Raw genomic sequence first — 23,742 nt, 5'->3', positions numbered from 1 at the left:
CAAACTGAGTTACTTTTTGCAGTAATGCTGAAGATGACTCTTAATATATCAATCTATATAGGAACTATAATAATAAGTATTATTATATTCTGAATTTCTATATGTCCAAGCAACTCACATAAGCCAGTGTTATAGAGAAGTAGACTTATCAAATTTTTGTGTGTTCTCTATCACTAGTCTTATATTTATAAGGTAACCAAAGGGTATGTCCCTTCAAGGGACATGACCCTATCTAGGTCGGCCCTTGATTGTCTTCCAAAATCGGCGCCTAGTATAGGAAAAGATTTAGTTAGTGATTAACTAAATAAACTTGTTCAAGATCAAACTTTAAACAAATTTCCTAAGTGAGTCGTCGATCTTGACTGACGACTAAGCACAATCAGATCCGAATGCTCTGTATCATCAGACCAAGATGATTTCAAAGTTATAGAATTAACAATGATTACCTATTAATCACGAGGGGCCTTATTTTTGTTTCACTTGGATTGATTTCAAATCATACTAGAATGAAGCTATTGAAAGATATTGCAATAGGGTGCTTTTTTGGATCTTTAGAAATATGTGGAAAGCAAAGGAGAAGGGTTTAAAGAATTCTAATCTACTCCTAAGGGTAATGACCACAACAGTTACTGCTTTGATAGACAGATTCCAAATAACCAAGCTCTTTTGTGCCAAGTTAAACTACAACTATGCAGGAACTGATGCAATCTTCAAGGAGTTGTGCAAATGATTTTCATACCACAATAGACACCATCAAAAATAACAATACACGTTGAGTGATAGAAGTTAAGCACACATAGAAATGGGCTTAGGCTAACTTTGCACAATGACTTGCAATAAGTAAACCATCAAAAGTATAAACCAAGGAATTCATCAAAACATCGTTGCATTCTTAAATCACAACACTTTTATCTAACCTAATCTAAATAAGGGAATAATGAAACCAAGCAAGAACCTAAATATATCAAGCAATCACCATGAACCCAACAATGAAAACTCTATCTTGTTAACTCTTAGTAGTGATTTCAAAATTCCATTACTTACAAATGAGAAACGATGCCTTTATATAAGTCCTTGCATGCAACTAGTGGCCCAAATCAAAACAATAACTAATGGCCTAGATTGTTCCATATCAGCCCTAATTAGGTTAGAGCAATAGAAAAGTAACCTACATTAATGAAACATGGTCCACACAAACCAATAAGGAAGAAGCAACCATCCTTGTGGCTAATAAATGCTCACTAAGCATGCCCATCCAGCAGGAGAGTGAGGCAACATGAATGCTCACTACAAATTATATGTGGATTAGATGTAAAGTATTTGAAGTGATTAAAAGTTGAATTGGTACATCTGGATCTAAGGATAACTAATTCACCCCCCTCTCTGTTATTCTAAATCATTCTAACACTACATGTAGCTTCTGAATCATTTCAAAGCTTTCGTATAAATGTTCTGAGAGGAGGATGATTTGGAGAAATCCATATCAGGAAATTGCCATTGAGGACATTTAAAGGGCTACATCAACCTTCTAAAACATTCATCGAGATAAGTATTTTATTAGCTCAGTGTTCAAGTTACTATTTATTAAGATTTTACTCTTTAATGTTGAATAGTTTAGGATGAGCATTGTCTTATTAATTAATGATATATATATATTACGAAGTAATTGGAAAATATTTGCTTGTTATTAATAGTGATCAAGAAATCAATTTATACAAGAGACTGAACGATGTTTCCTTAAGAAAGAATCGTAAAGAATAGAAACATTCTATTCTAGAAACAAAAAACTAAATATTAAAAACATTCGAATATTTACAGAAGATGACAATAGATAACTATTAGATACTAAAAAGAGATAATAGAAACTATCTATTATTGTATACCCTCCCTTAATGGCTAATCCATCTAGAGCACAAAGCTGTCAAAAAGCATAAAAGGCAAATTCTGTCTACTCAAGGTGCTCTGCACTGTTTGTTGTGAGTTGAGAACTAGATTGCATAGATAGAGCAGCTGAGCATTTCTGACATTCAACCTTCATGTGCTCAAACTTGTGGCAATAGTTGCATCGAATGTTCTTTTTCCCGAAGCCTTCTGAAGCTAGAGTAGAGGACCTCTGCTGAGAAGACTGTTTGTGAACAAGAACCACCTAATCGTTGTTGCGATATTCAAAGATGGTTAGCATTTGCTTCCACGTGCCAAAATTGCAACTGCCAAACTTCTAATTTCCCTTGAGCAAAATATTAGTCAAAGATGCCACAGTATGTTTTTTAGTGAAAAAACATGAAAATTTGTGAAGGCACGTTCTTCGAGGCAAAAAAATAGAAAACTCGAAAAATTTGAAGGATGACCCAGTAGAGAGCTTGAATAACCCAAAAAAAATATGTTGTTGGTTTTTGGATTGGCTGGCTCAAAAATTGAGGCATGAAAATCAAGGCACCCAGAAAAACATACAACAACCCAATTGAGATCTTTAAAAACCCACCAAGCATCTTTAAAAAAAATTGATCCGGTAAAAAAAATTAAGGTTTTGAACAAAAAACGACCTTGCTGCAAAAAAATGGTAGAAATGTGCAAAAAAAAGAGACGGATCTAGATAGAAATGGGTTGCAAAACCGAAACAGAAGTTGGCGATTTAGATCTCTCAGAGCAGAAACCCTAGTGGGATTATAGAGAGAGTTGGAAGCAAATATGCATGTAAATAATTTCGAAAATAAAAGGCAAATAATTTCAACCAAGAAATTATAATTATTTTCAACAAAAATTAGAGTATTGGCTCTGATACCATATTATGAAGTAATTGGAAAATATTGGCTTGTTATTAACAGTGATCAAGAGATCAATTTATACAAGAGACTGAACGAAGTTTCCTTAAGAAACAATCATAAAGAATGGAAACATTCTATTCTAGAAACAGAAAACTAAATATTAAAAACATTCTAATATTTACAAAAGATTACAATAGATAACCATTAGATACTAAAATGAGATAATAGAAACTATCTATTATCATAATAATATCAAGTATTATATGAATGTTATTTGTAGTCTTTCTTCTATAATTTTGTCCAAGTGTGTAGATTTCTTTATAATTTTATTATTTAGTTTAGTTTGTGTAGTCAAAAATAAGTTCTGTGTTGGTCTCAGTTATATAATGAGAACTATAAAGTTATTTATTAAATTGTTAGGTTCAGACATCAACATAGTTATATTTTATTATTTTATTGATATTGTAAATGAAATTGGTATTTTTTTTATAGTATGTAATTTGGATAACTGTATGATATTCAGATTGGTTGGTTGGAGTCTCCTATGATCACCATTACATGTAGTTTGAACTTTGTATTGCTGTGAAAATTGTAGTTGCAGACTAGGAGTTTTGAAAGAGCGCGCTTATTATTTAATGCAGAGAGCTATTGAAGACTTTTGGTATTTTCTGAAGATGTCAGTTGCTAGTTGTGGTGTCGTTCAAGTTTAAAATGACTGTTTCAGCTCTGCAGATGAAAGGGAGGACTCATCTATAGAGACTCTATATATTCATCTTGCTTTAGTTATAAACAAGAATTTACAGACAATGGGATTGTATCTCGATGTGACTGCAATCTGTGGGATCTTTCTTTGCATTGGACAAAGCATGTCCAGTATATTGCCTAGTCAGGCGTGCAAATACTCTAAAGCAACTCTTCCTTCATATCAGGTTAAAATTTCAAAGGGATTTTGAGTGATAGATAGAAAGTGCCAAGTCCTTTGCAAAGGATCAGCAAGCTCGTGAATCAGTGTGGCTTCAAAAGCTCCTTGTTAGGTCAAATGTTGGAGTCCACTATAATTTATTGTGATAATCAAAGTTGTGTGAAGCTCTCTATTCCAATGTGAGAATGTTTCCCTTGCTAAGAAGGAGTCTTTGCTGAGAGGAGTCTCAGCATCAGTTGCTCTTACTATGTGCTAAAATGCATATTTCTCTGTGAAAGAGAAAAATGAGCAGAAAACCCTTGTAATGTATATTTCTCTGATGAAAGCCTTTAAAGTTTATATTTCTTTGTGAGATAGAAATATCAGGTGAAAGCCCTCGTAATGCATATTTCTTTGTGAGAGAGAAATACGAGGTGAAATCCCTTGAGAGATGTTGTTTTTCCACACATGGAAGTAGCCATGGTGGACGTCGTGTTGAGTGATTCCATGATGGGGACTTGTGTATATGCTTCTTTCCACACACAGGAGTAGCCATCATGGACATCGTATTGAGAGATTCCATAAAGACCATGTTGAGTGATTCCATGATGAAAGCTTGTGTATGTGCTTCTTTCCACACATGGGAGTAGCCATGGTGGAAGTCATGTTGAGTGACTCTATGGCATTATCACGTGGAGAGATTTTGTGATAAAAATCTTTTCCACAAATGGGAGTAGCCCTTTTGGGTATCACGTTGAGAGATTCCATGACATGGATTTCTGGAAAGCTACCTCCCTAACTAAGAGGGAATATTGGTGATTTAGCGTTGGGAGCTATCATTCTTTCCTAAATTTGATATATATAAATTATCTATTTTTATTGAAGACAACGAAGGGTCCTCACTTTGAAGAGACCAGGCATTGAAGGGTCAAGATAACAAAGGGTCTTCACTTTGAAATGGCAAGACAATGAAGGGTCAAGACAATTATATATATTCTTCAAAGAGGAATTTGTATATATGCACATAGATTGATATTCTTTGTTTTTTATGATCAATATGCAAGAGTATTCAAGCTGTTGCTTTGATGTTCTTTGCTGAATGATTGTATCAAATGGATATTTCATTTATCGTCTACCAATTATTAGGGTGATTTGCTTCAGTTTTGGCATAGTTTTGGGCATTGTAAAGCATTTTTCTGCCCTTTCATTGATATATAAGTGATATATTTGTAGCTGGGTTTTTCACCCTCAAGTTGGATGGTTTTCCCAGGATAATTTGCTATGTCTTTTGTTCATTTTTTTAGTTTGTTGTTTATCTCCATTTCTGGTATGAAACATCAACGCATCCAACACAGCAAGGATATCTTAATAGCTCTTAAAGAAAATCTGCAGCACGCTCAGACTCAGCAAAAATTATATACTGACTGACACCAAACCTAACGGCCTTTCGAGGTGGGTGACTTGGTATTTCTAAGAATGCAACCTTATCTAGACAATCATCTATTAAGGGGAATTGGGTAGAGAAGTTGAAACCACATTTCTATGGCCCTTGTCCAGTGACAAGGAAGGTGGAAGAGGTTGTGTATGAGATGGAAATACCACCCCGCAAAAAAAACTCACAACACCTTTCATGTGTCTTGCCTTAAAAGGGAACTTGGATGGAAAATTATGCCTTCAACAGAGTTGCCAACATTGAACTTCAAGGGCAAGTTGATATTAGAACCTAAAGAAGTGCTGCATGTGAAAGAAAAGAAATTGAGGAATAAGGCAATTCCCATATATTTGGTGAAATGGAAAGGACTGCCAGTAAACGATGCCAGTCGGGAGGGGATAGAGGTTTTTGAACACCCCAATCTACAACAGCTTGAGGTCAAGCAATTGGAGGCTGGGAGGACTGTGATGACATCAAATTAGGAAGAGACCTTGGGGCCCATGTGGTGCTTCATAGCACCTGTTTAATTTTTGCTTGCATCAATTTATTTAAATAAAATAATTAATTAATAGATATACAAACATGGCTTTGGAGAGTTGACCTTAGCCAACTTGACAAAATTAAATTAATTTTATATTTGCAATCTTTATGTCTCTTAAGCTGACATTGCCAACCTTGTTGAGCATATATTTCTAGGTAAATGATAGTTTATTTGCTTATGCTTGGAAAATCAATTCTCTGCCTTCGTGCACATCTCTGATGTTGGACAACAATCCAAGTTATTCGCAACTAAGGATACAACCCCTAGACCTTGTTTGATTTTTGATTTAGTTTCCTAATTTCACCTTTAACAACTCTCATTCAGTGCATTTGAGGCAGAAGCATATCACAACCAAAATAGAGCAACCGAAACTCATATATAAGTTCAGTGGGCAAGGATAGGAGGGTGTGCTGTTCCAGAACAAATGCAAAAGGGTGATGACAAGATTAAGGTGCAAGAAGGCGATTTGCAGACTTGCCGCATCTTTGCAGATTTGCAGCTAGGCAAGGCTAGCCCTAGCAAAAAGCAAGAGGAAGGCCACAAGGTACATGTTAGGATATTACTAACATTGGAACCCAAAAAAACACACATATTACCATAAATATTAGTCTTATCCATTTCACATGCATTGTAATGTCCCCATTTTTGTCAATATTAGAGTTTCAGGGATTAGCCTATTATTGTGATCCTCGTAGGCTAATTATTGCGGATAGAGGGTCTTTTGAGGCAGTGGCTTCGCTTTGAAGGGTTTTATCTTCTCCACAATTCAGTAAGCTACAGGTTGGTCTTCGTTTGGCTCAAATTGGACTTTGTTTGGGCTTAGTCTTGTGGACTTACTATTTGTGGTAAGTTGGGTGTTGATAGAGATGAACCCTTTCTATTTTTGGAAAGTGCATTTGGTCACATGGAGAAATATTAAGTATGACTCCTATTTCAAACAACATATTTAAATGATGAGTATTTTGGGAGTTATTATATTTGCAGTGGCCAAATTATTATTAATTTATTAAATGGCTTATTATAAAGTTATAATTTAACTTTATAATTTCACTTAAGGGTTGAGTTATCATTGGAAAGAGTCATTTCTTAACTAGTTAAGCCAAGTCAAGTGAAAGAATCTAATGGAAGCTTCTAATTAATGTTGTGTGGTCAAGTTTCTTGAGTGAAGTTACATTTTGGCAACAAAAAAGGCATTTGAAAGTTATAAATACAAGCTCATTTGTTGAGAAACGGATGCTTGAATATTTATTTGCTTTTGTTGCCTTTGTGGCTTTTCTAAGGTTCTAATTTTCAAATCCCTTGCTGAGGTATAAGGGTTTGATCTGAGGTTTTTGCTCCATCGCTGAAGTATAGTGGAGATTGGTTTCTTGTGAATTATGAGATTTTCATGGTGGCTTCTCGTACTGTATTTTCTGTGGCTGGGGAGCGATTGTTGGTTGGAATAATTCAGTATCTTCTCTTACTGTATTGACTGTGGCTGAGAGGGCAATTCTATCTTGGAGAGTTTAGTAATTTATATCTCTGATTTCTGGTAATTTTTGATATGGATTTCTCAAGGTTGAATGTTTGTGGTTTTGCTGGTGATAAAATCTTTATGTGATTGCAAGCGGGAATTGTCTGAAGCATAGTAAGTTAATGAATAAATTCAGAATTGGTTGTGAGTCATTTGTTGTTTCATATTTAAATGCGCAAATTCAAATGGCAGATTTATATACTAGTGCTTGATATTTATTTGAGCAATGTATAAGGCTAAGGTTTATTGAATTTGTGAACAATTGTTGCATTTTCCGATACCATGTTTTGAAATTTTAAATACCAAATATTCAGTGATAATTGGGTTGTCTCCCAAGTGTTTGTTGAAATGTCAAATGTCTGAATAGGTGGTATTGCTAGAAGCATAACCAAACAGGGTTATTACATGCATTATAATCTGCCAATTTTTATTCAAAAACATAATGAATGAAATCTGAAACTAGTTCCAGCAGCAACCAATCCTTAGTTTCCATTGCTTGTTATAACTCAAAATTGCAAACATATAAACAAATACATAAATTCCATAAAACAGAGGAAAGGACATTTCAGTGTGCTTCTTAGGAAGCTAAATGTTAAGCATTTATAATTTTTATGCTAAGGCATTCTTCCAATAACTCTATTATGCTAAGACATTCTTCAATAACTCTATAATTGAGTCTTTTAGTCTTAAAAAGCTAAATCATAGCATTTATAGTTCTACGAGGAGACATTCCTCCAATAGCCCAGTTGAGCCTATGCTTCCCGGCGAGCCAAATGTTAGCATTTGTATTTCCATCGGGAGACATTCCTCCAGTTACCTTGTTGAAAGCTGAAATAATTATGATTTCTCGAAAAATAGAAATATAATTGCGGTGGAGAAACAGTAAGGAAATATTATGCAGAAATGCAAATTTCCCCAATAGAAGCCTTATGATGTACGTGAATAATTTTCAATCGGAAGGCATTGTGTCTATCTTAAATTTTTATTGTAACCCTTCAAAGGAGTATGGTAAACTGTTCTTGCCGTTAGCTTCATTAGATGAAGCAGCCTCTTAAGCTCTGCAATGTAGATAGAAATTGAATAACATAGAATTTTCTCCCTCACTCGCAAATATAAAAGAATTCAGTAATCCGTAGTACAATTCATTTTAAGTTGTTAATTTCGGCGAGGGAGAGGGACCTGGTGGGGAATCGTGGTGGAAAAAGGTGTACAGCTGACAATTAGCGAGGAGGCCCATTTCATAAGATCAAATGGCGAAAAAAAATTAATCACAACTTCCAAGAGATAAATAAAATGATGGCTTCCACTAAAATATATAATTTGCACGAATGAGAAAGGTAACTTACCTGCGAACGTCCAAATCTAACAGCTGAGACGACCCATCACTTAATTCCTGACATTGAATAGATTGTTTGTGATGGAAGGGAAACTACAGATGAAGCATTCAACAGAAGCAGAAAAGGAAGGGAAAGAGAAAAAACCAGGTTCATCAGTACAGACGGCGTTAGAAGATTGTGAGCAGAAGAGGTGGAAATATTGACGTCCACCCTCCAACCCACTCTGTCCACCTTCACCTTTGCCATCCTTAAAACCTTTTTCACTTTGACATGGACAAGGCCAAAATATTTGTCTGAGTTCAGAAGAACTTGTATGAATATATCAGGGCAGCATTTATATAAATTACCTTGATCGCAACTTCAGTAAATTTATCCCGGCGGTCATTACAGAACTTGATAGTCCTAAAACCTATAGTTGTCATCCACTTCGTGGATTGTGTATTGAACCTATTATCCGGGCGTTTGATTTTATAATTTATTTTTTCCTAACCAAAATATGAAGATCAGTCTCTGTTTTGTTAAGCAGTAACGATTAAGAGGTATATTAATTGTCATGGCTGGGCACCCCGAGTCTCGGCAACGTCTATACAGTCACGAAAATGCACTTTCTTACAAAGGAGAGGACTTGGAAATTTTTTTTAAAAGTTTGAAAAAGTAATGTAAAGGAAGTGCATTTTCGTGGCTATATAGCCACAGGCCCGAGGGCAACGTCTATACAGCCACGAAAATGCACTTTCTTACAAAGGAGAGGACTTAAAAAAAAAAAATTTAAAAGTTTGAAAAAGTAATGTAAAGGAAGTGCATTTTCGTGGCTATATAGCCACAGGCCCGAGTCTCCTCATTTTCAGACGACGGAGGATTGTAATCAACAAGGTTAGATTTCACATTAACAAGTTTTCAACATGAATTTAATTAAAATATTTTTTATTTTTATATTAGCATATAAATAACTAGTATTTACATCAAAAGGAAGTACAATGGTTATATCCATAATCAATATGTGTTGAATAATATATATATAATTGAATGGTGGAGATTGTCTTCATAAGTCTCCTGAAGTGATTGTTATGGTCATATTTAATGTAATGGAAAGTTGGAAGGGAGCAAAATCCAAGTTTATTCTCATTCCCCTTCTGCTAATCATTCTTTTGTTTGAGTGTTGTTGCTTCTCCTTCATCTCCTCCTCCTTGTTCACTGTCTTCATCTTTTGTTGTTTCTCCTTCCTCTTCTTTTCTTTCACCTTTTTCTCCTTTCCCTTTTTTTCTTTTCCTCCTTTATTTTCTTTTTTTCCCTTATTCTACTTCTCATTTTTATTCTTCTCCTTTGCCATTAATGTAATAGAGGTTGAAGAAAGGGAAAACCATGTGTATTCTCCTTCTCTTTCTTCTTCTACTCAATAGATTTGATATATAATATAATAATAATTTGACTAACACCAAAAGGAGGTGCTATGATCTAGCTAATAGCAAGATATACTCTGCGTAATATGTTCTAGATCTAAAGAATTTCAACAAAATAAATTGTTGTTATTTGGAGCTATGATGTTTGGAGATCATGACAAGAATTTTACAATTACATCACCTTATCATTGAAAATCAATAGGTTTTATAATTTGAATAGTAGCGCAAAGATGTCAATTTAATTGCTCCTAAAGAGGTAATATGTGAGATTGTTGTTACTAGCAATCACACCTTGGCTTGCAATAGGTACATCGAATATATATTGAAGATCAATTGTGAAAAAAATTATAAAGAGGAGAGGGATCGATAGAGAAAAATGACAATACTCTTTGTGAATAACGCCATCCACTTCTATCAAGGTGTACCTCTTTATAACTCTAATTACCTCTATCTAGCTCTCTTTGTCCATCTACCTCTAGCTAGATCTCTCTATCTTTTTATAGCCATTTTTTCTAGCTCTATCTATTTCTATCTATCTCTTTCTATCACTCTATATCTATCTCCATCTATTTATATCTCTATCTATTTATGACATTCCCTCCTTTCTCTTTCATTCATTCTCTCTCCTTCTCTATTTCTCTCTCTAACTCTCCTATCTATCCTCTCTCAATAAATATCTATCTATATCACTCCCTCCCTCTCTCATTCAATCCATCTCGACTACTTTTTATGTGCATCTCTATATCTCTATGTGTCTCCCTTGCACTGCCCTCTATATTTCCTTATATCTATATCTTTTTCTACATCTATCTGTTGGTCTCAAATTGGTTTTGACAATTGAGTTTCAACACATTAACCAATTTCTAAGTTGATGTCAAGTATGATATAGATGTTGAGCTACAGTATGTGTTGAGCTAGAGATTCAACAAGTGTCGAGCAAGTTTCAAGTGCCGAGTCACTATAGGTGCCGAGCAACGTATAGATGTCAAGCGACACAAAGTTACTATAGGAGCCGAGCAAGACAAAAATCCTGTATGTGTCGAGCATCAACTATCAGTAAGTGTCAAGTAACACAGAATCAACAAATGAGTTTGTGCCTTCACAAACTCAGATGTAAACCGTTTTTGAGCCGACTCAAGATGAATCTCGAAGGATCTAAAAGATAAGATCGAATCTTTTGCATTCCCTATGCAACCAGCATGCAGCTAATCAAAAAAATGGAGAAAGCATGCAACCAATAGGAAAAGTGTAAAGATTTGAGCAGGAAAGATGGATGAATATTGTTCGTAGATTTATATCTAACCCTAAGTCTTTGAAGCCTTTATAAGGAGGTCGATACCCATAATTCGTGTGTGTAAGAGAGATATATGAGAGAATGCTAGCAAAGTTCAGAGGGGTATAAAGACTTGGAGGAAGAGCAGCACTGCAAAATCAAGTTGTTCAAAACAGAGTATCAACAATACGAGTAGAGAGTTATTAGATCAAGAAGGATCAGATCAGATTGAGTAGAACAAGGATTTGGAATCATCAATTAAAGATTGTAAGTCATCAAGTCAACACATTCTAATACTTTATAGCCATTGTATTATGAATGAAAATCCTATGGAGATAGGTTGGTTTAATAGCCATGTTGTAAACCTTTAACAAGGTGATAAATCCTTTAACAAGGTAACATTCCAAGTGAGTGTTTGTAAATCCTTTAACTAGGTTAGTTTTAATAGGGTGTAAAGCCTTTAATAGGGTAGGCCTATCATAGTGCAGACCATTGGAATTGGTCAAACTTTGTAACCTTAATTAGTTACATATTGTTGCAGTGACAATTTGTGGGTGTTATCCCCACCCCAATTTTACCTTCTCATTTTGGAGGGTTTATGGGTGACCAAATCTTGTGTTATCTGTTTTCATGCATGTCTTTATTTTTCATGTTAAGTAGATGTGTTAGATGCATGTGAATGATCTCAGTTAAAAGTTAGTTACTTCTGATTCCCCCCCCTAGAAGTAAATCTTCCCATTTGTAAATTCCAACACTATCTTATTATATTTATCTCTCTCTGTATAATTTTTTCTATCATGTATTTCAGAGAAATTCATGTGATCTATTGAAAACATCAATATTGGACTTAAGTCCTACCAACTTAATATTAACTTTTTAAATATAAATTTGGCAACTACAAATATAATATTCTCGGTCTATCTTTATGACCATCAAACTATTAGTTGTAGTTGTCTAATTTGAATTTAAAAATATTTAATTAAAATAGTTGTAATTATTGTTAAAGTTTTTTAAAATAAAAAGGAGTGAAAGAGGCATTGATGTTGGTTCCCCTATTAGGTCATATTCAAGTCAGGAATGGATTTTGCATAATATTATGTCATAACATCAGCCGATGTGTCACAAATTCAACCAAATCATCACTACATATTCTTGTGGTTTTATAGCCCATTGTTCACTAACTCAAATTATAAAAATATCATGAACTAGATAAAGGATAAAGAAAGTAGAGTTGAAATGAGCTTGTTAAAAGTTAAATTATGGTATAAGTGTTAATTAATAAAGCCTTCAATATTTTACATTATTCTACATCATTTCCCTTCCCCTATCTATTTTCCTATAGCTATCCTTGGTGTCCAAGTTCTAGTACTAAATACTTTTTATTGGAGGGATTTGAAACTGCAAACTGCTTACAATGAGTATGGTTAGTAGTTTGAGCATTATTGCCTCCAGAGAGATATTGCATTGTTACCAAAAATTGGTTGGTGGATAGATAGAAGACTGTGGATTTGATTCATCAGAGAAGTGAGAAAGGAGATAAAGATTTATTGAATTGGTGATTTTTTCCTCAAAGGACAATCCTTGATCAATTGGTATTTTGATTGTGACCGATTATTGTTCTAATTTTGATTTATTGTTGTTCCCATGTTTTCTATAGTTGTGTGTGTTTTGGTGAGTATTCTCAAGGATTTGAGGTAGAGAGGGGCATAGGTCATCTTGCAAGGTCCAAATGTGAGGAGTTTCATCAAGTTCATATGTGCATGTGTCTTTCTTCAATGACAATGTCAATGGAAACCTTTTGTTTATGTTCAAACACTCACATGGGTTTGAAGCATTTGGTACAAAGTTCTTGTCATGAGAAGAAGTAAATTCTATCAATGAGTGGCAATTCTTAGCCAAGATCTTATGCAATCCATTGTCCAACAACAATGACTTGACCGAAACATTTTGCACTAATTTATTGGTGCCTAATTTTTGTCAATTCTAATGCAAGTTTTCAAGTGAAAGGAAGAAATAAGGATAAGAGGGAGAAAACAATTCATGAGTTAGGGAGAAAAAAAATTACTATGAGAGTAAGAAAAAAGGATAAATATACAATGACAAGGGATACATTAGCAAAACTAAAGAGTTTTATCTTGGTGAAGTGACCTATTGAGAAGAGAGAGATTCAGTGTGAGGTTTTCAATGTGAGATGAGTTTGTAGAAGCTCAAAGATGTGGAAAGGGACAATAGATAGATTTAGGTGGACATAGATTGTGGGAACAAAGTTTAGGTCATGATCAAAGAAGAATAGAATAGAATAGAATGTCTTAGTGGAAAGAAATTGTTTATAGCTTTTAAGGCTATATAGAGGGTAATAACTATGATTTTATATGTTAGAAGATTTATTGGAAAAGCTTTATTTCTTATTGCAATTTTGTGTTGTCGTAAATAAAGATTCTCTATTCTACTTAAGACAGATAGATAGAGAGAGTTAGACGTGTCTAGAGATAGAGGGGTAGAAAACTTGAAGAGGAGACAAATAGATAAAGTTAAAGAGAGATGGTGGAAGAGATAAGAAGACAATGAGAAATGTGGATGGTGAGATTGAGTGATAGAGGGTTGGAGAAAGAGAGAGATTATTATATAATATAATAATTATAAAAAAAATTAATATAATAATAAAAAAGTAATTCTATACTATATTTATTAATTATCAATTAAATTCAATGAATAAATAGTATAATTCAATAATTAATTATTATTTATTAATAGTAATAAAAAATATTGAAATCCAATTTTATAAAATTCTAAAAATAAAACAACTAATAAAAAATAAAACATATGCAAAACATCAAAACTTAATAAATAGAACTTTAATAATAAAGCATAATATAATTATATAAATGTAACTCTTTAACTTTGAACTAGAGGTTAATTTTATTTTTTAAATCAAAGTTTTTTAATAATTGAAATGCAATACAATGAACAAAATGCAATACATGTAATAATAATAAGATATTTAAATCATTAAAAAAATTATTTAAATACCTGTGTGATGTCTATGGACAATTTTGGCTTCAATTTTAATCTTTTGTCCCAACTTTGCAACATTAAGACATTGATTTCAACTGAGACACCAGATTGTTAAGCTTATATAGTGAATGTGGTTGCACTACCTATAATACCAACATATGTTGCATTATAGCTCGTCTGTGAAGAAAATTCCCCATGTTCATGAGGTGTTGAGGGACTTTAAGGGTGAAGAGAAGCAGATGAGATACATGCCATACATGACATGGAACAGAGACAATTGGTATAGTGGGAAACAAATTCTTTCCTGAAATGTGCCTTAACAAAGAAAATTATGCCACTTTCTTTTAGCCTTTATGACAAGAAAAATGCATGGTTATGATCGCTCTTTATTTTATCTGATGGCTCCAAATTCTAGAATGACAAAATAATAAGAATCAATCTACACTACAAATTGTTTCCACGGTAGTCATTTCAGTTTGCATAAATACTCACCCTTGGATGCAAAATTTAGCTCCTCCCTTTCAAATAAGGAAACACCTTCGACGTAATTATTATATTATATAGTATAAAGATGAAAATACCTATAATCTAAGACATAATATATGCCAATATATTACCAAAAAAATTGTAAAAAAAATGAAATAATATTGTTATGAGTAAATGCTAACACATTGAACATTATAGTATTAGATTAAAAGTTTTGTGAAAGTTTAATTGTCTTGTTATCTAAATTATAGTTTAGATTTATACTAATTTAATAACAACATATTTATTTTTTGAGAACTTATTTTATATTTAATTTTATTAAAAAAACTAAGGTGATAATGAATTGTAATTTTATTATTATTATTATTTTATTATATATTTTATAATAATATTTTTTACAAATAGTATTGTTAGTTTTTGAAAACCACAAAAATGTTGAGAGGCGGGTGGATAAATATTTTAAAAATTTAAGAACAATGAGCAACATAGAGGAAATTAAGAAGATGAAAACACAAGGATATATCTCATGGAAATCCTTTTGGGTAAAAACCATGGTACACTATTCTCAGAAAATATGGGTTGTTATCCAATACGTAGAAGTGCTACAACTCTTTGTCACTGTCAAATGTTGCTTAGGCTCCAACCTAATCAAAACTGAGACTATAACCTCAAAAGGGGTTCTACCCAAGAGAGAGATAAGAGAATTACTCTAAGCATAGGCTCTTGTTTTACAAAGAGACTGTAAAACTCACAAAAGAAAAATGGTGTTATATGCGGCATCCATCACTCTATTGCCATTCATTTGCATTTAGTACACACAATACATTTTCATCATGTTGTAGGCACCAAGAATTGAAAGATGAGACTCCTCACAAGAAGTATACTCCACTTGTAAATATTTTGATCTGTAGACTTCTAGACAATCTTAATCACCATTCTGATAATTTTTCATGAGAATACTTTACACACTAAATACCATTGTCAACCTCATGTGTTCTCCATCAATACTTAATAGCTGGCTCGATACACTAGTTTTAGCACAATTTTTTTGGCAAATCAATTTTTTTCATAGCTCGATACTGTCGAAAAAATATTGACATAAGTATGAGAATGTGTTTCAATTATTGTTTTGTCACTAATGTCAAACATACTACTTGTTGGTAAGACAATTGCCTAGTTGATTTGAGTACTATCATTTGTTTGATTGATGAGAAGGTTTTGATCAAATGAGATAACAAAAGCACCTAGAGGAAAGGTTGAGTTATGGTAAGAAAAAGAAGTACAAAGATCAATTAAGACAGTGATGTTGTAGTGCATTTATTATCTACTTAAGGTTGCAATGGTTGCATAGACTAACTAAGTCTAGAAGAAAAAGTAAGAAGAATTGACTCAGCTAAGCTTGATCGAGTGGACAACAGGTGTGAGAAATGTTAGTGCAAGATGAGCAAAAAATTAGTTGGAGCCGAGCAAAGTGAAAGTTCAGTGTATGTCGAGTGATATAATGTAAGTCGAGTAAAGTTTAGTTGATGTCGAGCATCAGTAAACTTTAGTGCTTGCAAAGTGATCTAGTTGAAGACAAGTGGAAGAACAACTTGGAAGATGAGTGACAACATATTGCTGTCGAGTGCCACTATTCATGTTAAATCATAGATTTGACGAATCTGAGCCAACTATTTTGTTTTCTTGAATTTTGTCAAGGTGTGGAAGATAACTATGATGAGTTGGTGGCATAGAATTCATGGTAAACCATTTTGAGGTGAATTCAAAGAGGATTGAAGAAGAAGATTCTAGAAGGGACTCAAATAAAAAGATGGGTAGATTCATTGAATCCTACCTAATCCTACCTAACCCTAAAATGGACAATAGAGGTTGAATGGAAAAAGATCTTAATTTTCTATTTATAGAGATGACTGGTTAGAAGCAAGGTTGGTCATGTTCAAGAACCTAAGTTAGACAAGAGGTCTAAGGTATTGCTTCATTCAGTGACTGAATAAAAGAGACCGGTATTGCAAAGAAAAGCAAGAAGGCTTAAGAGTATGAATGCTTGAAGGGTGAACAAGTTATCAAAGTTGAAGTGTGTGAAAGCCAAGCATAATGAAGGACTAAAATAGAGATCTTTAATCTGCAAGTGAGTTTTAATTTGTTATCAGATCAAGCCTTACTATTACTTTCTAATCATTGTACCAGTCTAGGGTAAATCCTTTTGATAAAGGTTGACCTAATAGTCATTTGTAAATTCTTTAACTAGGTGACATTCCAAGTGAATGATCTAAAGTCCTATAACAAGGTTCACTCCTAATAGGATGATTAAAATCCTCTAACCAGATCACATTTAACAATGTGTATTGTAACCTTTAACAGGGTTGGCCTTTCACAGGGCATCACTTCAAAAGAGTGAGAATGAGTAGCATGTTAATAGTGGTTTTTCCCAAATTGGGTTTCCACATAAAATCCTTGTATCGAATGTGTTATTGAATCTATTATGTTTCATGTTTACATTTCTGCAAAGTTATTTTGACCTAAGACAATAATGTACAAGTTTAAGCATTGTATGATCTACTAGATGCATGCATGCATATGTTTTATGGATATGGATTCACTAAGCTATGAAAAGTTGTATTTGTACATCTAGACCTTGGATACTTGATTCACCCTCCTCTCAATTATTCTATGGAATTCCAATAGATACTCTAGTTTTTTTTACAGCAAAAAGATTCTTTGTTTCTTCAAGAATATGTATTGATTATGCTTGTTGTATATCAATGCCCAAAAATGCAACCACAACCCTATGTCATTGGCACCTTTCACCCAATCGACTCTTCATTTCTACCTAAGTTTTGAAGGAACACACCACATGTCTCCAAACACCCGACCATGCATTACACTTGTATATTTTGTACTTGGGAGTTACGCACAAGAGAATGGTAACTATTGTTGCAGAATAGTAATAATTTCTTCATATGGTAATGATAGAAATACCAACAAAAAATATAATGTGTCATGCCAATGCACAATGTACACTTTGATGTTGGTGACATATTTATCTTATATATACAATATGTTGTTATACTGTAGAATTGTCCAATACTAAGAATCGAGACTGAGAATGTAAAAAACTTGACACTACATATTCTTTGACGAAAAAGCACTTAGATAGACACATGTTATAGGAACACCTTAGTGGACTGTTGAGTTAATGACCAGATTGTGGTATGTAGAGGTCCAAACAAAATACACAGTGGAAAAAAAAAATTCCAATTACACACCAACCACCTATCAAATAAGTGGCTAACTAATGATCTCTAGGTTCTATTTGCAAACATGCCAATATAAGAACACAAAACAAGACAATGTTGATAACAAAGACACACAAACATGGGTGATTAACAATTAACATGATTGACAAAAACTTAACAATCTCCCCCTATTTTCATTGATGGTAACCTCATATGGACTAGACAACAAGTAGAATGCATTAGAAACAAAAAAATCCCCCTAGGAATATACTCCCCCTTTGACATCAATGAAGATTTTACAATGACACCCATCTGTTGTAGGGGAAAATTCTGGGCAAGGAGAACACCAAGCTTGCTTTGTAGATATTGAAAGCAATCTTGGGGTAATGGTTTGGTAAAAATATTACCCACTTGTTCCTTTGAAAAAACATGTTCCAACTTAACCACACAATTTGCAATTTGTTCTTTCAAAAAATGATACTTGATTAGAATGTTCTTAGTGTGTGAGTGCATAATAGAGTTCTTAGAAATATTAATGGCACTCGTATTATCACAACATATGTAGATGGGATTATCAAACTAAATCTTGTAATCAACTAAAGTGTTCTTCATTCAAATTACCTAAGTGCAACATGAAACAATTGCAATTTACTATGCTTCAACAGTGGATAAAGAAGTGCATGACTATTTCTTGTTGAGCCATGAAACCAAACAACTACCTAGAAAGAAGGCATAACTACTTATGCTCTTCTTGTCATCCATTGAGCCACCCCAGTCTGCATTTGTATAGGCTATAAGAGAGAAATTAGAATTCTTAGGAAACCAAAGACCATATTCAGTAGTGCTTTTGAAGTATTTAAAAATTCTTGTAACAACTTTAACATGTGTTTGTTTTGGAGATTCTTTAAATCTAGTAACATAATTAATAACTTGCATAATATTTGGCTTACTAGTTGTAACAAACAACAAACTTCATACCATAGATGTGTACAAAGTTTGGTCAACAATAGGGGACACATCACCCTTACTTCATTTATATCCATTTTCTATGGGTGTGCTAACAAGATTGCAATCTTCCATCTTAAAACTTTTGAGTAGCTCTCTAACATATTTAGCTTGTGAAATAAAAATACCACTAGTTGTTTGACTGATTTGGATCCCAAGAAATTAAGATAACTCCCCCATCATAGACATTTCAAATTCATTTTTCATGCAATCTACAAATTTCTTGTTCATTTTAGAGCTATCACTACCAAAAATCAAACCATCAACATAAATAACTACAAGAATGTTGTTACCTTCATTCTTGACATACAAATTGCTATCCACATACTCTTTCTTGAGTCCTTGCTGCTATAAGTAGTTGTCCAGCCTATGATACCAAGCTCTAGGAGATTTTTTTAAGCCATAAAGTACCTTTTTCAACTTGCACACATAGTCCAAATCATTGATCAACACAAAACTATCTGGTTATTCAACATAAACTTCTTTATTCAAGTCACCATTTAAAAATTTTGATTTGACATCCATTTGAAATACCTTAAAACCTTTGAAGGAAGCAAATGCAAGAAATATTCTTATTACCTCTAACCTTTCAATGGGAGAAAAGGTCTCATCAAAATCCACACCTTCAACTTGTAAGTAGCCTTTGCAAACCAAGCAAGCTTTGTTTTTGACAAATTTACCTTCTTCATTTACCTTATTGCAAAATAGCCATTTTTTCCCAATCACGTTCTTATACTTGGATCTTGGCACAAGCTCCCAAGTATTGGTCTTGTTAATTTGCTCCATCTCTTCCTTTACGGGTGCAATCCAATTCTCATCCTTGGATGCCTCTTCATAACATTTTGCCTCATACAATCAATAATGAAAAATCATCACCCTCAAACTAAGTAACATCCTTTCTAGTAGCCCTTGTTGTTCTTTTAGCTATTGCTTGATCTAAGGGATGATTCTTTTGAACAAAGTTAGAAGGAGTTATGACTAAATAAGAATCATTGATATCACCTTGAATATCTTTCTCTAAATGCTCATGTGAGGTTCCAACCTCATCATGTGAATAGGCTTCACTTCCACTAGGTGATTGTGTCTTTTCTTTGGCATTTTCAAAACCTTTTTTGGTAGTTCTAGCTTGTGTGGGTGGAGATGAAGTAGGTGTAGCAGTGTTGTTATTATTTTTTTCTTTACTTGAGTTGTCCACAAACTCACTAGAATTATTAGCAACCTGATGAATTTTGACATTAACACTTTCAAGTATTTTATGCAACCTTTTGTTGTAACATTTAAAAGCCTTTCTCTTTGAGGAGTACCCAAGAAAAATCCCTTCATCAGCTATAGATTCAAACTTTCCCAAGCTATCTTCATCTCTTCTAATTTAAACATGGGTTGCCAAAGATTTTAAAATACTTGACTGTAGTTGGTTTACCTTTCCAAAGTTTGTATGGAGTCATGTTGATCTTAGACCTCAACAAGGTTCTATTTTGAATATATGCAACTATATGCACAACTTCTCTTTGAAAGGTATCACTCACCTCCATTTTATTCATTGATAAATGTGCCATCTCCTGAACTATTATGTTCTTCCTTTCTACAACACCATTTTGTTGTGGTGTTCTTAGGGCTGAAACCTATCTTCTAATGCCATGAAGTTCACAAAATATCATAAACTCATTAGATGTGAATTATCCACAATTATTAAAATGAAAACATTTGATCTTCAAATCAATTTCATTCTCAATTAGAGATTTAAACACCTTTAATTTATTTAATGCTTCTAATTTTTCTTTTAGAAAAGAAACTCATGTCATGTGGGTGTAATAATCAATCAACAATATAAAATACTTCTCACCTTGAAGGCTTTATGTCCTAGTTGTTTCACAAAGATCCATGTGCAATAGCTCAAGTGGCTTGGAGCTGGTATGTTCTTTTGGTTTGAAGGAAACTCTAGTTTGCTTCCCCTCTTGACAATTCTTGCAAACAATATCAATTGTCTTTTCTAACATAGGCATATCTCTAACCACTTCTTTCTTGATAACTTGACCAAATTATCAAAGTTAACATGCCCAAGACGCTTGTGCCAAAGCCAAGCATCGTCCATACTACTTAAACAACAAGTTTGAGCTCTAGTATCTTAAATAATGTAAAGATTATTAGCTGCCCTAATTGCATTGGCTTTGACATCTTTTCCTTTCTTGATAGAGCAAGAGTTTGGATTAAAACCAAGTTCATATCCTTGATCACATAGCTAACTTACACTCAATAGATTATGTCTTGGTCCTTACAAATAGATACATTTTCTACAATAGTTTGACCATTATTCAATAAGAGATTACATATACCAACAACTCTAGCAAAGGAACTACCAACAAATCTTACTTTTCCACTCTTCATTGATTTAATGGAATGAAAATCACTCAAATCACCTGTTATATGTCTTGGATAACCACTATCAATGTACCATATATCATATTCTTAGCTAGAAGAGTGGTTAAGACAACTAGAGCTTTATGAGTATCCTCTTGGTTCTTTTTCTTCCATACCTTGAAAATCTTTGGCATGCCTCTAGTTTTAGTTTTAGTGAGAGATCTTGCGCCATAACTCTTGTAAAACCTTGAAGTATGACCAAAGTTATTATAGCAGTAGCATACCAAATTAAAACTCCTAAAAGAGCCAAGAAATTCCTTTCAAAGTTGTAGGAATTTCTTCTATAACCAATCTTGCAATCCATAGCCTCATGTCCAAAGTAATTGCATGAAAAACAATAACCATAGAAGAATGATTTGTTCACCTTGTTAGCTTGCATTTGTTGAAAGATGGTATGTTGTCCACCATTTGAACTCTATTGCTCCTTTATTTTTGATGAAGATTTTTCACCTTTCTCCCATCAAATTCCTTTCTTATGAAGAGTTGTTTTTGAGAGGCAAGAATATCATCCAAAGATATCTTGATGTGCTTGTTTGATAACTCCAAACTAGACAAGGTAGAATATTTTTAAATGTTTCTAAATGAAACAATCTCATATTCTAGCTTGGATATGTTAACTTCCTTTACCTAAAATTGATTGTCAAGATTCTCATGAATTATCTTGGTCTCCTCATTCATAATTTTTAGATTAGTCAAGTGCTTTTCAACTTCACTAAGAACCGTAGCCATCTTCATTTTTTCTTAACTCTCTACTTACAATAGATCAACAAGATTATGATTTTTCTTTTTGATCTTCTTAATTTCAGCCATAGTTGCAAGCAATTCAAGCTCTAAGTCCACTTCATCATCATCCATAACCATGTATTCAAAGAATTCATGATCTTCAAGTTGAGCATCCTTCATAGCTATACGAGCTATATCCTCTTGAAGATCTTTACCATAAGTATTATTTAATTGTTCGCAAATGTCTTTAGTTGTACTGAGATGGACAACTTTGTCAAATAGAGAATCTTCAAGACAACTTATGATAGCACTCATTGCCTTTGCATTTGTTGTCACCCTTTTTCAAAGTTTGGTAAATTAAGGGGTGGAACATATTCATCTGAAACACATTCCCAAATCTCAAGTCCAAAAGCATTGATGCAGGTCCTCATTCTGAAGTTCCAAATGGTAAAATTTGAGCTATCAAACTTGGGAACCCCATAATTAGTATGTTGCTCCAGATTCAATTCATCAATAGCCATGAAAAAAATTTCATCATTTTGAGGATCATCCTCACTGTTGGAAGAATTATCACTACAATTTTAAGAGTATAATACCCTTTTTGATTTATCAGTTTTCCAATAACATTTGGAACTCTTCTTGATCTTCTTACCTTTCTGTTCCTTTCAACTTGGCTGCCATCTTCCCTCTTAAAGAGACATTTAGATGTAAAGTGGTTTTTTTTTTTCCACAATTAAGACAATTCAAAGAGATCTTTCCTTTGTTCTTTCCAAGATAATTTTTCAACTTCCTCACAAGGTCTGTGATTTTATCATTTGAGCCTTCATCTAAACTTTCACCTTGTCCTTACTAGTGTTAGAGGCTTTGGATGCTATCTCACTTATAGAGGTGCCTTCCACATTGGTTCTTGTCTCATAAGTGGTTAGAATCCCATGCAACTTATCAATGGTGAGAGTATCCAAATAAGACATTTCTTCAACAACAAATACCTTAGCATTAAACTTCATGGTAAGAGAGCAAACAATCTTTTGAATTGGTGATTTTTGCTCAATGTTTTCTCCCAAGCCATTTAGTGCATTGGAAACCTCATCAACTTGCAAAAAATAGGCATCAATTCACTCATCTTCTTTCATGTGAAAAATTTCAAAGACAATTCTTTGTGTTTGAACCTTAGCATTCCTGACTTTGACATCCCCATGATAAGCATTGAACTTCTTGTCCCATACGTCTTTAGTTGAAGTACAATGCATAACTCTAACAAATTTAGATTTATTTAGCCCACATAACAGGACCTTCAAAGCCTTAGGATTGTTCTCAAATTCGTTTGATCATCTAGATTGGTGGGTGGTTGAACAAGAACATTGTAGCCATTAACCATACTAAGATAAACATCACAAACCAATGATATAATGTGTGTCTTCATACACACAACCCAAAATGCGTAGTTAGTTCCATCAAATAAGGGTGCATGATTTGTAGTAATACCTTCTAAAGAACTCATGGTGGCACATGATAGACCTTCTCTTAGGATTTTAAGATTTTGAAAGAGAGACTTGACTTTGATACCAATTGAAAATCACAAAAATAGAAAGAGGGGGTTGAATCGGTATTTTAAAACTTTAAAAATAATAAGAAGCATAGAGGAAATTAAGAAGATGAAAACATGAGGATATATCTCATGGAAACCCTTTTGGGTA

At 33.5% G+C, this 23,742-nt stretch overlaps 1 protein-coding gene across 2 annotated transcripts in view; it reads right to left on the bottom strand.

Annotated features, from left to right (window-relative positions):
• Positions 1–8,994, bottom strand: part of LOC149565197 (uncharacterized) — a 75,168-nt gene extending 66,174 nt beyond the window's left edge. The window contains exons 1-3 of one of the 2 annotated variants that reach the window (XM_089818747.1): positions 8,837–8,994; positions 8,634–8,752; positions 8,499–8,545 (exon numbers count right to left, since the gene is read on the bottom strand). In XM_089818747.1, coding sequence (XP_089674873.1) covers positions 8,499–8,545; positions 8,634–8,735 — 149 coding nt within the window. In that variant the 5' untranslated portion in view covers positions 8,736–8,752; positions 8,837–8,994. Of the gene's footprint in view, positions 1–8,498; positions 8,546–8,633 lie in introns of both variants that reach the window. The other variant, XM_089818746.1, reaches the window with a different exon arrangement.
• Between the last annotated feature and the right edge of the window lie 14,748 nt (positions 8,995–23,742).

The sequence above is a fragment of the Cupressus sempervirens genome, chromosome 3, assembly GCF_028749045.1.
Source record: "Cupressus sempervirens isolate cs-2001-9-10 chromosome 3, ASM2874904v1, whole genome shotgun sequence".
NCBI lineage: Eukaryota > Viridiplantae > Streptophyta > Pinopsida > Cupressales > Cupressaceae > Cupressus > Cupressus sempervirens.
The sequence above is the reverse complement of the archived record's forward strand: the minus strand, read 5'-3'. Positions and strand labels throughout refer to the sequence as shown.